Raw genomic sequence first — 17,580 nt, 5'->3', positions numbered from 1 at the left:
GGGAAGAACATGCTCATATGTATTTACTTAATTTTCTTGAGGTCAGAAAATTAGGTATTTACTTAATTTTCTTGTAATTTATTCATCAATAGAGGGCTATTTCGTACTTTCGTAAGAGTGCATCAAGAATGGATTACACAATCATACCTATAAAGGTGGAACAATTTATCATTCATTTGGATGATTGGATATCGAATCGTTAATCAATAACGTGTTTAAATTATGTATACCAAATACTGGATAAGGGGGACTAAATAGTCTATTACCCCTTATTAATACAAAAACAATCCTTATTTTGCGTAGAAACACCATAGCCTCTTAAAATTGGATTTCTCGAATCTTGGTTTTATAACTCAAGAAATAAAACATTTTGGAAATTCAAATTTATCTGTTGAGCTCCAATTCATTTCTTACTCTTCTGAATTCTTGGAGTTCATAAGAGCTTATCTCTTGAATCTCAGTTTCCATTATTTCGAATTAATTGCTTGAATTATTATTTTCCAAGACCGAGCTTTAATTTATTTTCGGAGCCCGGATTCTTTGTTACGATTACTAGAAGCCAACTACTATTGCCCAATTTTTTTCTTCAGTATCGATTTTTTTTTTTAAGTTCGCATGTGTCTTATGATTATGAATGAATGCTTCACTCTACCTGTACATTTAGTTGCTTCAGTTTTCAGCTTCCGAAATTAAACAACGAATTACTACACGCGCACTACGTAACAGAAACTTGCTCGAGTGATTGTTAAGCATACGACCACCACCACCTCGACCTGTAAACGATGATGAAATTTATAACTATTTATAAATATATATTCCAAAGTCTTATGTACAAATAATCCAATAAATAAATGCAAATGGAAATATATCTACGGCTTTATCTTAGGCAATGATATTTCTCGACTCTGTCATGGCATAAAACGAGAACTGGAAAAACCGTAGCAGTACTATCAAAGTACACGAGAAAGCTAATATATATCCGACCATAATAATTAATTGTCCACAATTTACGAACTTGCATCATAATAAGACGAATATTTTTTAAAATACGAAAGCATAATAAACTTGAGATATCCAAATGCATACCTAAGATATGGAAGTGTACATACGTGGTCCGAGACTTCTTGAAAGATATATGCTAAAGGGCTGCTCGATCGATCGGCAATACATGCATAACAAATTAAAAAAAAAAAAAAAATTGAATATGAAATAGGATGATTAAAATTAAAAAGATTAACATTAGAAAACAATCGAACAAGTTAGTTATACCTTTACGCAAGAACCAGGCCGAAGAAACTATCACCGCAACATATATAAGCGATCCTACAAAAGTCAACACGAAGAATCTCGCATGATTTGTTCCGAAATCCTCGATTTCGCGTACAAGGGTATCCTCAATTTGAACAACTCGAGCTCGAGCGGAATGAATTTCGATAGTGGCTTCACTTGGGCTCATCAGAAATCCGTTATAAGGCTCGCGCAGCTCTTCCCGAAGATCTTCGGCCATCTCCCTCAACGTGATTCTGCGCGTTCTGATTAGGCTTCGACGCGTTCGCATTCTACCTAACTTCAAATAGCAAGCGATTTCCGCTTTAAAAATATCCGAGATAAACGGGACCGACATCGTTATCATTAACAAGAAATACTTGTCTTCGTCGAAAAGAAACAGCCCGACGACGGAAGTTCCTACGGTTATCAAACCACGGAGGGCGATTTTCTTCAGCAGTTTCTTCAATTTCTTGTGTGATTTTTTATTGATCTGCATTTCGACGCAGTAGAGAAGATTCCTGTTCAATTCTAATCTTTCTATTGATCTCTTTTCCGAATTGATGACGCAATCTGCACAACAGCAAACCCTAATTTTATTTTTTAGGGGAAAATCGAGTGATTAATTTTACACACTCTCTGGTATTAATTTTCCGGCTGAGCTACAAATCGTGATTGCCGACAAATTTTAAATGAAGCGGTAAAAAAATTTGATGAAAAGTATTGGCGGTGTAAAATGTTAACTCACGTGTTTCAGTCACCGGCGGCGGAGGGCGGCTGACCGGCAGCGGTGGAAGCGGGTGGAGGTGAAGACGGCGGCGTGGAAGTGCGAGCTCGAGTGACTCCACGAAATCTTGGGAAAAATTACGAAATGATTATCTAAATTAAAAATTATATTTTAGTGTGATTAATTAATTACCTGTATCATCGGAATTCATCGCCATTGCCAACATTTGAAAGATTCGAAACCTCCAAATTCTTCGTCGACAAAATCCCTGGAATACAGCGGTTTTTTCTTTTTTATAATAAGGAATCGAGCGTATGAATCAAACCCGGGTCATCTGTACGGATCGGGTCATTAGTATTGGGTTATTGAGCTAATAAATCGGGCAGGGCCTTTAAATGTTGTAACCCGGTTTAACAACTCTCTCTCCTTTTCGGACCGGCAATTGATCCGGGCCTAACCGAAGCCCGATGGCTCGGCCCGATTATATTTGAGCCGAGCCTATTTTTTAGTGAGCCGGACCGAGTTTGAGCCATTTTACTAAATCCGATTTATTTATGAGCCGAGTTTGAGCCTGCTATGGCTCAACCCGAATAAGGCCCCATCGATTATGATAATAATAAAATATATAATATATTTATTATTTTAATACTATGACTCAAGATACAAGTTATGACCGTATAAGATTATTTGATTTTGCGAAGAAAAAAGTCAAAATAAAAAGAATTAAGTAGTGACCGTGGCAATAAGTTAAATATGAATCAAATGCAACATCTCACCGAGATTTGAGAATATAAAATGTTTCCAATAATAATAGTTACTAATCTTTTTTTACTTCTTTCGGTTTTATTTTCAAGTTTTCCAATAACTTTCAATGATCGTTTAGGGTTTTTTTTTTGTATTAGCTTCAATGGAGGTAAATCTTGTTCATCACTTATTTTCATAAAAAAACTTTACTCATTACAATTATATAGTAATGGGGCCCGATATAAACCCGAAACCCAAAAAAATACATGAGCCGAGCTTGAGCCTATTCTAATGAGGTCCGATGACATGTGAGCTTGAGCCTATAATAACGAGGCCCGATGGTATGTGACCTTGAGCCGACCCAAGCTCGGCTACTTATATGTTAATGTATTAAATAATAAAAATAAGGTACATTTATACAATTAAAAAAAAAATCTTACGAACTTCTTTGATGCCAAACTACAAACAGTATGCTTAACATGTACAACATTTAAATTTTAATAGCTAATGATTTTTATTTATTTCAATACATTAAGATTAATATCAGGTACATAAAATGTAGCGTATTTTATCATTTATCAAATTTGTCGTTAATATTATAATTTACCCGGAAAATTATTGCTTTGAAGTGTTACTCGAATTAAAGAGTAAAGTGAAGATTATACTATTAATTTTATTTTATTTTTACACTTGAAAATTTACAATTTGTACAATGAGAGCTCGTCAATTAAAAGTTACAACTATTAGGTTACATTGACAATAATAGGTACTAGTTAGACGCTCTTTTAACAAAATTCTTGTTAATTTACTCATACAAAGCTAAAGTCCACAATCAAATACTATTATTTCTTTAAATTAGAAGTAGCTCTCTCCTCACATTAATTTTATAGAGGTGAGCAAAGAAAAAACAGTTAATTTTATCCTTAAATTAATGGATAGATTACAAAACTCTCCTGAACTTAGGTTAAATAACAAAAAAGAAAATATCCCCACTTATTCGTAATTATGAAAAAAATCCTGAGGTTTGTTTGTGTCTTACACCAATCCTTTACAATCTGATTTTCACGAACTTTTTTTTTATTCCAAGGAATAGACTTTACGCAATTTCAGATATTTTCTTTTACTTTTCACCTATTTAATAGAAGGTATACTAAATTGTAAGCATTTTCTGTTAAAAACTCGATCAATAGTTAATCAGATGGCGGGGTTTGATTATTATGGATAGGTGGGGGTGTTTTTCGTTATTTAGCCTAAATCTCGGGGTTTCATAATTTACCCCTAAAATAAATTACATCTTATTTATGTTACATAAGAAGTTTTATTGTACAAATCAAATATATATATGAGGCCAGGATTTATAAAATTTAATACAAAATTTACTTGTTTCTCAAAAAAAAAAAAAAAAAAAAAAGATTTAATCTAAGAAACCGACCATTTTGCTAAGTTATTGTTTAGTAAGTGAGTAATAAATATGTTTCTATGGAGGGCATGTAAGAATCTACTGCCAACATGTGTAAATTTGAAGAATCGAAGGGTATTGGATAATAATTGATGTGTGATCTACAACGAATGTGAGAAAGATGTTATCCACAGCTTGTTCTATTGTTCCTTCTCACGTCAATTGTGGGCATTGAGCAGCACCCCTTACTCGATTTATCATACTAACGATACAAATGTGAGTACATGGTTGCAAGGCATCAAAAGAAAAATAGATCGCAAGATTTTTTAAAAGAATGTCATATTATGCTGGGTTATTTGGCATGCTCGAAATAAACAAATCCTTGAAGGGAAAGAAACGAATCCTTGAAGGGAAAGAAACGAGAGTTATAGATATTGTGGCTTTCTCAGACAATTTTTGGAATGAGATCCACGCACCTTTAACTTTAGTGTTGCAGCCATGTGTAAGACGAGATAGAAACTATGTGCGATGGATGCCATCGGATGATAATGTCGTTAAAATTAATTTTGACGCGAGTATAAATAGCTTGGAAGAAATCTGCAGCATTGGAGATTTGGAGTCATTGGAAGATCAAGTTCGTGCATATGTCTAGGATGGAAAACCCGAAGTATCAACCAATCATTGGATCCTACCTCAGCAGTAGCCAAAGCGGCTCTTTTGGCGGTTGAATTATCACGTGATATGGGTTGGAGGAGGGTCGTATTAGAAGGCGATTAGAAAAGTAATTTCGACAGCCATCCAGGAGAATATGAGCTTGCGAGCAGATTTTTGGAACATTATCAAGGGACAAGGATATAAAGAAGATGGGTGAGACATTTGAAGAATTTAGAATCCAACACATTTTTAGAAAAGGTAATCAGGGTTGCTCATGAAATTGAACGTTTGTCTAGGAGCGGTCCTTGTAGTTTGGTTGATATTCCTGTGTTTATCCACTCTGTAATCTCGTTGGAGATGGGTTAAATTAAAAAAAGTTATAGTGTTCTAAAAAAAACAGTTCAATATGTAATCCAAAATAGTCAAATATTTGAAATTGAACGAAGTCCTGATAAATATATTACACTTAGATATAAGCCGTATTTAAGAGGGGAGAAAGGAAACAAATTGATTAACAAGGTAAATTACAGCTGCGCCCCGAGGTAAGGTGTATTTACAAAAAAAACCCTCTTTTCTCATAATTACATCTACCCTTGCAATTTGTAGATTTTTTACATTAGCACCATTTTGTTGGGATGGATGTAAGAAACTTATAAACTACAGGGGATTGTGTGCAATATCTCAAAACAAAAGGGTTTTTTTTGTAATTACACTTTACCTCGGGGAGGTTGTAGTAATTTACCCATTGATTAAACATAGAGTAGACAATCATTGCTCTTTACTGGAGCAATTGACAATCTTGATCTCATCCCTCTTTTTAAGATTCAAAACAATTATACAATTTGTTGCTTCACTCTATTTATATCTGGCATTAATAACACAGCCAAACTAAACCTTATCTACAACCTTTTCGCCGAGTTAGATTCGCAAAGAAAACGAATTACAACTACTCATGTGCATTACGTAACTGAAAATTCTCCGAGCGATTGTTAGGTATACGACCACCGTGACCTGAACCTGGAATCACATAATATAATTTAAGAGCTATCGAATTATATTTAACAGTCTCATATATAAATAAAGCAACAAATAGAAACAACCCAATAAATAAATACTAGTGGAAATATCTACGCCTTTATCTTAGACGATGATATTTCTCGACTCTATATATCATGGGCACAAAAGGAAAAGTGATAGAATTGCAAAAGTCGTCGCGAATATCGCATACAACACCAAATATAAGTTGAGACTTCTTAAACAAATAACGGTTTCCGTTTTGTTCAAAAAGTAAATAAATAACAAGTTTCCTCAAAGCTATCAAGAAATCTTACACCCCTGGCTAATATATTTCTGACCATAATAATTGGCCAAACATCATAAAAAGACGCACAATTTTTTTTTAATACGAAAGCATAATAAACATGAAAATCGAGATATCAAATTGCATACCTAGGATATAGAAGTACATAGGTGGCCGAGACTTCTCGAATAATGCTAAAGGACTGCAACATAGCCAATACATAAGGGAAAAACAAACGAACATGATTAACTAAAAAAGAAAATTCAATAAATGTGCAAAATAGAGAAACGAAAGCAAGTTAATTACCTCTACCCAAGAACCAGCTCGAAGAAAATACGACCACGAGACAGATAACACATGCTAAAAAAGTCAATATCAAGAATCTCGTATGACTCACTTCGAAACGTCCAATTTCACGCACAAGGGTATCCTCAATTCGACCAACTCGAGCTCGAGCCGAATCAATTTCAATAGTGGCGTCGTTTGGGCTCATAAGAAATCCGTTATACGGCTCCCTTAACATATCCTGAAGCTCTCCAACTCTATTCCTCAACACGATTCGACGCATTCTGATTACGCTTCTACGCGGCCGCAACCTCTTTAACGCAAAATAGCAATTGATTTCCTCTCTTATAATCTCCGTAATAAATGTCACGGTCGTACACGCCATTACAGCCGGATGTCTTTCTTCTTTAAAATAACACAGGAAACCCAAAGTTGTTGCCCCCATCATCAAACCATGGCCCCCGATTTTTTTCAACAATTTCATCAACTCCTCGTTGCATTTTCTGTTGACCTGCATTTCAACGCAGTGTACAAGGTTTCTGCTCAATTCTAGGTTTTCTATTGCCCTCTTCTCCGAAGGGGTGACGCAATCTGCACAGCAACAAACCCTAATCTTCTTTTAGGGCAAAATCGAGTATTAATTTACACGCAGAAAAAATCGTGATTACGCGATCATTCACGGATTCACCCAATGTTTGACAAATTTTAGGGCAAACTACGACCACCGCCTGAGGTAAGGTCAAATTACGAAAAAAACCCCTCTTGTTTGGGCAATTACAGTCACCCCTCCTTTTAAATATTTTCAATAAAATTTACGTAATTCGGTGATTTACCCAACCAAATCGTATATTCGGTTCGGTAAATGGTATGAAATGTTGGCGTACCGAAATTTCGGTTCGATTTTTTACCGAATTAACATCCTTAAATTTACTTTCGGAGGAACTTTTTTCGTAAGATAATACACAGTTAAGGAGTTGGCTGTAATTACCCAAAAAAAAAAGAGGTTTTTCGTAATTTGACCATAACTCAGAGTTGGCCGTAATTTGCCCCAAATTTTATATGAATGATAGTGAAGGAATTAACAATATGAATTGTTCACTCACGTGTTTCGGTGGCCGGCGGCGGAGGGAGGCTTACCGGCAGCGGAGGAAGCGGTTGAAGGTGGAGACGAGGTGGAAGTGCTCGCTCAAGTGATTCCCTGAAATCTTTTTAAAAAAAATTAAAAATGATTTATTAAAAAACAAAATTATACTGCACGGTGATTTTGTGAATAAAATATTCAAATCAAGTGAAAAAAGTAAATTTTAATTGTTTACCTTCTTCACTGAAATTCATCTCCACTGGCCACATTCGAAAATGGGAAGCCTCCATTTTTTGTTCGTTGACAAAATCCCTGGAAAAATTATTATTAAATAAGCCGGGTCATCTGTACGGATAACCCTGCCCATGTAGGAAGAATTAGTAATTTAGTATTGGATATTGGGCTGGTAAAATAGGTAGGGCCCTTAGCCTTGTGAATGATATTTTATCCAAACTCAACCCCAGTACACACACTTTTTTTTTTATTTTTTATTTAGCTAAGTTTATAAGCTCCTAAAAATATCTTATAAGTTGTTTAATAGTTTATACGCTGTTAAAAAATATTTGGAAAAAAAAATTAGAAAAAAGTTTATTCTTTTTTCAAAAATAAGCTGTTAGGCAGCTTATAAAATGTTTTTGAAAAAGTAAACACACCCCTACATTTTCTCTTTAAGATCTTATTTGCTTCTTTACTAATAGGGTGTTTGGCTAACCTTATAAGATGTTAAAATGAGCTTATAAGATGTTTTAGAGCTTATAAGCTCTTCCAAAGTGTTTGGTAAATTTTTAGAAAAAGATCTTAATTTTTTTTTAAATAAGCTGTTAGAGAGCAAATAAGATCTTTTTAAATAAGTACATCTACCCCACCTTTTTATTTAAGATCTTTTAATGAGTAAAAATAGGAAATAAGCCCATTATCCAAACACTCTAAAAATTAATCCCAAAATTAAGATGTAACAGCTTATCAGCTCTTAAAACATCTTATCAGACGTAAGAGCTTATCAGCTGTTTAAAATAAGCTTAGCCAAACACCCTCTAAAACACTTAAAATACAAAATTATCATCGAATACTTCATTATATTACATGAATACTAATAACATTTATATTTTATCAAAACAACATATTCTTGTAATCAAGATTAATAATTAGTTAAAATATAATAATCATAATAATTGTAAAAAATAATTATTGACAATTTATATTTTATATGTATATAAAAATACCCAAATATTCTTATTATCTCAATAATAAATTTTATTTTTTTTACCTATAAAAAAAATTACATTTCTTTTACAACCTTTATTTTATATTAATATATTAATTTAATATTATTATTTTTTATTTGAAAAATTAATTTGTAAATATTATAATAATATTTTAGGAACAAAAGTATTTGAGTCAAATAAATTTAGCAGGTATAATGGTGTCATGTATTTTTTGTCATTATAACGATAAACAGACATTTTATTTCCAAACACCTGAACAACTTATAAAAACTAAAAGTAACTTATAAGCTACATATCCAAACACCCTTAAAAAATAATTTCTAAAAATATAACAGCTTATCAGCTCCTGAAACATCTTATTAGATGTATGAGCTTATAACATGTTTTAAATAAGCTTAGCCAAACGGGCTCTCGTATCTAAAAATAATAATGCTAACGATTAGTGTAAAACAGTTGCCGAAAAAAAATTAGTATAAAACATATGGTATTTTGAATACATGCATCTTTATATATATAATAAATAAACGCTAGTGCAACCTAAGAAATTCTAATAATATATTTTTATATAACTTTTTTTTATCTCCTATTTTATAGCTACTTTTTTTATAATTACTTTCATACCAAATTTCTACTAGCACAATCTTAATCCACTATATATATATCTTTTTAATTGTTATTATTATTTTTATCTCTTATTTTTCAGCCTATTTCTCTAATTATTCATTGCTTCATTTATTTAATGATCAATTTCATATTATTTAAGTTATATATATTTTTTTGGAAATGAGTTTGTATTATTAAGTTTGTATAAATATTGATGTTGTTACCGATATGACTAATAAATTTTATTATAATTGTTATTATCGTGTATTAAACTAATTATTATTTTCACTTTTGAAATGCTATTCCGTGCATCGCACGGAAAAAAATGCTAGTTCATATAAACAATGCAATACAATCACTTTTTTCCGAAAATAATATAACAATACATTTTTTTGTAACGAAGGAACTCGCAGTCAACCATATATGTGCATCGAATAAACCTACACTACGCATAATAGATTACAAACCATACTTACTCAAAAAAAAAAGAAGGAAAAAAAAAAAAAAACATACGAGAGACGTGGACGACACTATGCTAACCATATGTGACAAGCTCCACCTAGCTACTGTTGACAAAAGAATTCGAACCTAGATAAAATTACACAGGCTCACTTACTCCAACCGCTATACAATACTTGGATTGTATACTTACAAATCCTAATAAATCAAATTAATCTTATAAGTCATATCAATATACTCAAACGAAACTTTAATTGTAATTATCATGCTAACTAATCTAAGAAACTAAAATTAACTGTGATTATCCTGCCACTAAACATGAAACAGTCAAGTTAATTACTCCACAAAAGCAAAATGGAGCAATTGACAATCTTTATCTCACTTTTCATCCTCCTTTAATATTCAAAAAAAAAATTCCACAATAGTTTTCATGCTAGTTCTCAAGTATATATATAAGCACAGCAACTTCACTCTATTTGGCATTACTTAAACGGCCAAATTAAACCTTCTCTAAAACCGGTTTTTCGAGTTAGATTCACAAAGAAAACGAAATAAAACTACTCATGTGCATTACGTAGCTGAAACCTTCTCCGATTGACTGTTAAGCATACGATACGATACGACCACCATAACCTGAACCTGGAAATATGATAAAAAGTTCAAACTAGTAAACAATAGTTATAAAGTCAGATGCAATAAACGAACAAATGGATGCCTAACGGAAGTATCGTGGTTTAAAAGGAAAACCGGGAAAATTATTCAAGTGCAAGTCTTCACGAAAATCACATAAATTGCATCGAACTGCAATTGTACTACTATATATATGTTGACGAATTACTGAAATCGAACAGAGTAACAAATTTCATACCATAAGAAAATATATACTGGACCGATATATGTGTATGAGCTCTAGTCATTCGTGTCATTAGTACGTGCAGCTTCGATGCATAAATAGTAATATGCTATATATATATATATATATATATATAGCCAAATTACGGCCACTCCCCTGAGTTATGGCCAAATTACGAAAAAACCCTCTTGTTTGGGTAATTACATACACCCCTCCTTTTAAATATTTTTACATAAAAAAATTTATATAATACATAGTTGATGGGTGGCTTTAATTACCCAAACACGAGGAGGGTTTTCGTAATTTGACCATAACTTAGGGGTTTGCCGTAATTTGCCCATTTACATATTATGAATTCAGCATCTTTATGTGAAAGCATAACAAACTTGAGAAATAAAATTGCATACCTAAAAACATGGCCGAGCCTGCTGGAAAGACGCTAAATGAATTCTCCTTAATTAGCCGATACATAAAGAAAGAAGAAACAAATATCAAGAAAAGAAAACATTTAAAAAACATTCGTCGTATGTGCATAACAGAAAGCTATAGAACAAATTACCCGTAATCAAGTACCCGGCCAAGAAACCAATTAGCACAACAAGATAGATAAAAGATCCTACGCCACTCCATTCCGGCAATGCCATATGATTATCTCCCAAACCGATAATGTCACGTGCGAGACTCGAGCTCGAGCAGAACGGATTTCGATGGTGGCATCGCTCGGGCTCATAACAACTCCATTGTAAGGCTCCGTGAGCTGATTACTAAGGTCTCGAGCCGCGTTCCTCAATGTGTTTCTACGGCTTTTGATTGCAGTTTTGTGCTGTCTTATCCTCTTTAAATTTAGAAACGAAGCGAATTCCGAGCTTCGGATCTCTGTAAGAACTGCGACGGCTATACATATGAGTAGAATATAATCTACTTCCACTTCAGAGAGAATAGCTCCGATCGTCGAAAATTGAAGAACTTTTTGAACCTCGAATTACATGTCTTGTCGATCTGCATTTCGTCGGAGTGAAGGAGGTTTCTGTTCAGCTCCAGATTTTCTATTAATCTCTTCTCTGCAATGGTGACGCAATCTGCACAACAACAAACCCTAATTTAATTTTTAGGGGAAAATCAAGTAATTAATTAATTTACACATAATCAGGTACTAAAATTCCCGCTGAACAAAAATCGTTGATGTTGAATTTTGAATGCCTATGGATATCTACTCATCTGTTGAGACATACTACTTGTTACGACATTAGGTGACGTAACAGAATTGTTGTGTTGTCACAGTAATAAATCTACGAAAAGCAGAATAAAGAACACAACAATTTAATGTGGTTCGGATACAAACGTACCCTACATCCACGAGGACTTGCAAAACTAGTTCAGATTTATGTGTACATTAATAGGACTTAATAAAACACTAAAGACTCCCTCTTTATGTGATACGCCGTTCTTGCACACGACTCGAACTTGTTGATAATCAAAGCAATTCCTCCATCCGCACTCTTGGACTTCCTCCAATGTTGAACTTCCTTCAAACGGCGGATCGACCTCTCCCGAGATCTTTTAAGCACTTCTCCCGAAACGCCGATCTTCTTTATGGCCTGGTAGAAGAAACCTGTTCTGTTGCCACACCTGTCGTGCAGACAGGGCTGCAGCACGGGCTGCACCCTTCAAAGCCTTTATGCTGGGATATTTTCGATTAAAGCTCCACCGGACTCATATGAGGTTGAGGGCCTTATATAGGCACGAAATCCACCACCCTAAACCTAACTTGGGCCCTAAGAAATCGATTAACTAGGTAATAGAATCCTAGTCGATTTCTACTTCTATTCTAGATAAGTACAAAAGATACCTAACTAGAATATAATACATGGAAATAAATCTATGTCCTAATAACAATATTACAAAAATAGGACTCTAATTAATTCCAAAATAAACATGGAAAACAAATCTTTGCCAATCTTTAATTTCCACGTATGGCGGATTTCTTCAATCTTCACAAATAGAAATCTCGTGCCAACAGTTGATCACAAAATTATTCACCCAAATGTTCTAAGCACAACGGACTTTTTTTTTTTAAATATTGCGGCGTACAATTGTGAGCTCACGTGTTTCAGTCACCGGCGGCGGAGGGCGGCGGAGCGGCAGCGGTGGAAGCCGCTGAAGGTGAAGACTACGTGGAAATGCTAGCTCGAGTGACGAAATAATTATTTAAATAAAAATTATATTGTACTGAATATTGAAAGAAACCCGGGTCAATCTGTACGGATAACCCTACCAATTTGTATCGGGTTATTGGGCTAATAAATCGGGTAGGGCCTTTAGGCGTTTTCCTTTGGGTTAATTTTAAATTTTTTTTTTTCAAAAAAAAAAAGGGTAAATTGCACCTACACCTCTGAGACCTTTGAGGTATGCTAAAATAACTTTAAGGTCCCTGTAGTATCGATAATTATTTGATTACTTTCATTTTGATCACTAGATTTGTAAAAATAAAATATTTAGAGAAGTATGAATTTAAATATTATTTCTTTTTATCAATTAAAAGCTATGAAATATTAATTAAACATTAGTTACTAAGTAAATGCTTATTTTCTTCATAAATAAATATGATGATATATTTTAAATATGTCAAATATTAAAAAAAAAAAAGTAAATATACAAAATAAATTCGTTAATTTTTTTCCATTATTTTGGTGTCTTTGATATTGAGGATCAAATTTTCTTCCAAAATCAATCAATTCATTAGCTATATCATCTTGTTTATTTTTAGTTTATTTATTTTTATGAATTAAATGTCAATTCATTCAACCAACCATTAGCCATTGCATTCCCTATTATAGCAGGTGATACTTGATAGGACCAAAATTTTCAACTTTTGAAATTTACAGGATTAAAATTCTGATTTTAAAACGTGGCGGACTAAAATTCACAATTACATTCCGGTTCCGGGCCTATCCGGGCCGGTTCCGGGTCGGCCCGGAAAATTATATATATATATATATATATATATATATATATATATATATATATATATATATATATATATATATATATATATATATATATATATATATATATATATATTTCTTTTTGAAAAATACTTTATGGATAAATAAATAAAAAGAATTAATTTTAAATAGGAAAAAAATAAAAGGAAATAAATAAAAGGATTTGAACTTAATTTTATAGGGAAAAATGGGGTGTGACTGTATTTATAGAAAAAAATGGGGGGCGGGGGGAGGGATTCAATAAAGAGTCAATAACGGCCGGTTCAACTTTTTTTTTTTTTTTTTTTTTTAATCCGGGTGAACCGCCGGGCCGGCCCGGCGGTTCACGATTCACCAATTCATAGAACCGGGCCCGTTCACCGGTCAACGGTTTGGGCCGGTTCGTCAACGGGCCGAAAACCGGCCCATGGTCGTGTCTACTTGGAGTTGGAGATGGCCTAAAAGCATTTACAGTGGTAATAGCTAAAACGTGAGTTGGTATACCTATTATAGGTAGTCTATAGTATTTATACTATGTGCAAGGGCAGAATCACGATCTAAACATAGGAGGGTTAATTAAAATTTAAGGGTTCAGGGTAGCGCTCCGGAAAAAAAAATTACGTTCACAAAACATTGCAAAAAATAAGTTTATATTACTAATTTTTAATTAAAATATCATATATATTATAATTATATCATACTTTAATCATCACAGAAAATTCTAAATTAATTCAAATTATTCTAATAATATATTGCACTTAATATTTCGGGGATTCATGGCACGATCTCAAGGTATTGATAAAAAATATTAAAAAATAAGTAGTATTCATAAAGTTTATTAAAATAATACAAATTTTAAGCATCTTATTTTATATTTTATATTAAATGTGATATATTTATCTATAATTTATATAAGATTATGGAGAAGAAACTAAAAAAATAATGGGTTAAGACACATATTTACAAAAACTTTGAGGGATCAAAAATAATATTCAAAAAATAAAATATCAAATATCTAAAAAAAAGAATAATTTCTTGAGGGTTCAACACCCCCTTGCCCCTCGCAGGCACCGCCCCTAACCATATGTGTTTTACAATTTCATTCCAACCATAGCATGTATAGTTTACAATTTTATATTAGTATATTGTCTTTTGAATTATTTTATTGTCATATATATGTACTGTCACTATTTTATCATATAAAAAAGGGAAAGAACTTGAACAGTAAAACCTAATAGCCATTACTTTGACGTTTTCTTGTTTAGCATTTGTGAATACTCACCAGCTATACATATATAGCAGCTGGGAACCAGAATTTAGCTTGCCAGCTAAAATATACATGTCCCGTTAGAGTGATTTTTTGCCTATAAAATGCAATGATTGAAGATGACCTAACAATATAAATTTACATCTTAACAAAAAAAAAAGTATATTAATCAATAAGCATCGTTCATAAACTTGTCACTATCCTCATTAAATTGCACTATAAATCTCAAAGCCACACAACCAATTATACTCATGCATATGCCAATCCATTTCAGATTTCCTCAAAGGAATTTTCTTCACTATATTAAAACCTAAACGACACGAAAACATTCCTCTGCGTTTCCAAAACAACACCAACTCGTTGTTGTGCGTGCCCACAATCGTTACGTAACCCATTATTTCGGACAGTGTCGTAAAACGAAAATCGCTTTCCATCGGATACTTGTTCATGTCGAAATCGAGATCAACCACGTATTTTTTAACCCAAGACCACTTTTCGTAGTCCTCCATAATCCATACATCCATCAACGGTTCTTCACAACCCAAGTGGCAATAACACAAGCGATTTTCGTTCGCCGAGAGATGCCTCGTCACGTAGTTTCTTCCTTTGGTTTCTTTAAAAGGAGCGCTCCTCAACGTGAACTCTTCACTAATCATGTCGAACACCATTATTGCACCTATATCCCAATGCAGAGCATCATTCACAATTGCCGGATTACCGTTAACCGTTTTTTGTCCCTTTTTCCTACGACTCCAGTGGCGTGTAGGTTCGTATTTAAAGTAGGGATCCGGAATTTTCCTCCATTTATTGGTTCCGAATAGGTATACGTGGTACTCGTATTTATCTTTTTCTATTTTCCGCACGTTGAGAATCCTATATTCCTTCGCCGAAGGATGGAAGAAAAAGCCGCACGGATCACCTCCTTTAAAAGGACCGTATATTGTTGCCATATTGCAAGATAAAGGATTGACAACAATGTGCACGCGTGAAGGACAATCCGAGGTAAACAAGGCTAATCCATTACAACAACCGACGAAATAAGCACGTTTTAACGTCTTGAGGACACTTAACTTACATTCTTTTTCGGATTTCCAATCGATAATGGAAATCCTCAGATAATCGGGACAACAAAAGTAGCGAAGAATCATCGGTGTGTCCCGACTTTGGATATCATCGTCACCGTTATTACGATCACCAATTAATTTCTTAAAACGGTGAAGGAACTTCGGATAACATTGAAGCGCCATTACCTCCTGTGGACAAACAAATAAATAATTTTTTTTTTCTTCTAAACATTTAACAATGTTATATACATTTGAGAAAACACGAAAATTTTCAAGAATATTTTTTTTGGTTATAAATATTTTGTTATACCTGACGCTATGAAGATCGATAAATTAAGATGATACGAACGGAACTCGGTCTCGGCGGATCAAAGGAGAAAATGACGTGGTTTCGTAATTTGACATTACTTATGAAACTGAATTAGTGTTAATATATATCTATTGTTAGTTTTTAGGAATTTGACCATTTCTTTATGCCATATTTCGTGGATCATCTTTTATGCCTGCCATATATAAGGGGAAATTGCACTTTACCCCTTCAAATTTTCAGTTTCTGCACTAAAGCAACTGAACATAAAAATAATTGTGCATTCCCTCAATAGGTTATTTAGTTAGGGAACAATTTCATTTTTATACCTCTTCAAATCTAAAATGGTTGCACATTTTCTCCCAATAATGTAAATTATGAAAGAATCATATTAAAATATAGTAATTTTTTTTTTTTAAATTATCGAAGAATTTTTTTTTTATTAAAACACGAACAAGATGTGCATTTTTATCGGAGAAAAACATTTTTTTGTAGAACAAATCAGAAATGCCGTACTGGAATGAATGTGGTTGCAATGCCTTTTTTCCATAACCAAATGTCGTTTAGATTCTCAAATGTCATTTTTTTCGTCATTTGAGGAAGGTTTTAGAAATTCATGTTAATTCATACAAAGACCAACTACGCTACGGGCTGCCCTGAAGTGGCTCGTGAAGGATGTTAATTCATACAAAATTCAGATTAAGATTCCGTGGATTCGTTATTCCATAAATTACAAAATCTATTAGAATCAAGTTTTAACTCGTTTTTTAGTTAAATAATTAGGTTAACGAGTTTTATTAGCACTTCATTACTTTTTAGTATTATAAATAGGTTTGCAATAGCTACAATTAAACTATTTTTGAAATTAATACATTTTCTAGAGATTTTTTCTGTCTTTTCCGGTCGATTACGATTGTTTCTTTGATCGAAAAGAATTAATTCGTAGGAATTAATTGTTTTCACGTTTCCATGTTGCGTTATCTAGTGACGGACATGATCGGAGACTTTTTTGTAAGGTTATATGCATAAATAAAATCAACAAATATCGGCATGTAAGTAATCGACGAAAACAAAGTTCTTCTGGAATCTTAGAATCATTTTGCAATAGATGAATTGTTATTACTTGGCGATTGAATATTTATATGCCGATGATTTCACAAACACAACTCTCCAGCGAAATCGATTCGAAGGTTATTCTAACTTCCGTCCAGTTTATTAAAATGATCTTCCGACTAAATTTCAATGAGCACAAATAAAACACATAAGTTGATCATGTTCATTCACTTAACAACTAACGCCAATTTTTTTTCTACAATATGTGGGCCATTTTTTTTGAAAATAAGGACACATTTTCAGCTTAT

General features: G+C 33.2%; 3 protein-coding genes across 5 annotated transcripts; all 3 read right to left on the bottom strand.

The window, feature by feature from the left end:
* Positions 1 to 278: 278 nt before the first annotated feature.
* Positions 279 to 2,301, bottom strand: LOC148772190 (uncharacterized). The gene is made up of 5 exons (XM_088814905.1): positions 2,186 to 2,301; positions 2,015 to 2,119; positions 1,270 to 1,839; positions 1,087 to 1,146; positions 279 to 773 (listed from the first exon to the last, which is right to left on the bottom strand). The coding sequence occupies exons 1-4, from the start codon at positions 2,217 to 2,219 to the stop codon at positions 1,139 to 1,141; spliced, it is 717 nt and encodes a 238-aa protein (XP_088671031.1). The 5' UTR covers positions 2,220 to 2,301; the 3' UTR covers positions 279 to 773; positions 1,087 to 1,138.
* A 2,898-nt stretch (positions 2,302 to 5,199) lies between these two features.
* LOC105948594 (uncharacterized) lies at positions 5,200 to 7,819 on the bottom strand. 3 transcript variants are annotated; one of them, XR_016034656.1, is made up of 5 exons: positions 7,692 to 7,819; positions 7,479 to 7,580; positions 6,397 to 6,991; positions 6,240 to 6,292; positions 5,200 to 5,807 (listed from the first exon to the last, which is right to left on the bottom strand). XR_016034656.1 is itself a non-coding variant. In XM_088826282.1 (5 exons), exons 1-4 carry the CDS (start codon positions 7,744 to 7,746, stop codon positions 6,285 to 6,287), a joined length of 735 nt encoding a protein of 244 aa, XP_088682408.1. In that variant the 5' UTR covers positions 7,747 to 7,819; the 3' UTR covers positions 5,200 to 5,807; positions 6,240 to 6,284. The 3 variants fall into 3 exon arrangements, 1 of the variants encoding a protein (XP_088682408.1); XR_016034657.1 differs by having other exon boundaries at positions 6,397 to 6,988; XM_088826282.1 differs by having other exon boundaries at positions 6,397 to 6,966.
* Positions 7,820 to 14,985: 7,166 nt separating this feature from the next.
* LOC105978132 (hypothetical protein) lies at positions 14,986 to 16,360 on the bottom strand. Its single transcript, XM_013003548.2, has 2 exons — positions 16,223 to 16,360; positions 14,986 to 16,101 (listed from the first exon to the last, which is right to left on the bottom strand). Exon 2 carries the CDS (start codon positions 16,093 to 16,095, stop codon positions 15,055 to 15,057), a length of 1,041 nt encoding a protein of 346 aa, XP_012859002.2. The 5' UTR covers positions 16,096 to 16,101; positions 16,223 to 16,360; the 3' UTR covers positions 14,986 to 15,054.
* Positions 16,361 to 17,580: the final 1,220 nt, after the last annotated feature.

This window comes from Erythranthe guttata, chromosome 2, assembly GCF_056151865.1.
Source record: "Erythranthe guttata isolate IM_541 chromosome 2, IM_541, whole genome shotgun sequence".
Taxonomy (NCBI): Eukaryota; Viridiplantae; Streptophyta; class Magnoliopsida; order Lamiales; family Phrymaceae; genus Erythranthe; species Erythranthe guttata.
The sequence above is the reverse complement of the archived record's forward strand: the minus strand, read 5'-3'. Positions and strand labels throughout refer to the sequence as shown.

Bases quoted from the DNA above. Each gene is read 5' to 3' on its own strand.
- LOC148772190 (XM_088814905.1), bottom strand. From the start codon at position 2,219: ATGTTGGCAATGGCGATGAATTCCGATGATACAG. The intron at 2,120-2,185 runs GTAATTAATTAA...ATTTTTCCCAAG, and splicing joins GATGAATTCCGATGATACAG to ATTTCGTGGAGTCACTCGAG. The intron at 1,840-2,014 runs GTGAGTTAACAT...GCTGTTGTGCAG, and splicing joins GCCGCCGGTGACTGAAACAC to ATTGCGTCATCAATTCGGAA.
- LOC105948594 (XM_088826282.1), bottom strand. From the start codon at position 7,746: ATGGAGGCTTCCCATTTTCGAATGTGGCCAGTGGAGATGAATTTCAGT. The intron at 7,581-7,691 runs GTAAACAATTAA...TTTTTTAAAAAG, and splicing joins GATGAATTTCAGTGAAGAAG to ATTTCAGGGAATCACTTGAG. The intron at 6,967-7,478 runs GTGAGTGAACAA...GTTGCTGTGCAG, and splicing joins GCCGCCGGCCACCGAAACAC to ATTGCGTCACCCCTTCGGAG.
- LOC105978132 (XM_013003548.2), bottom strand. From the start codon at position 16,095: ATGGCGCTTCAATGTTATCCGAAGTTCCTTCACCGTTTTAAGAAATTA.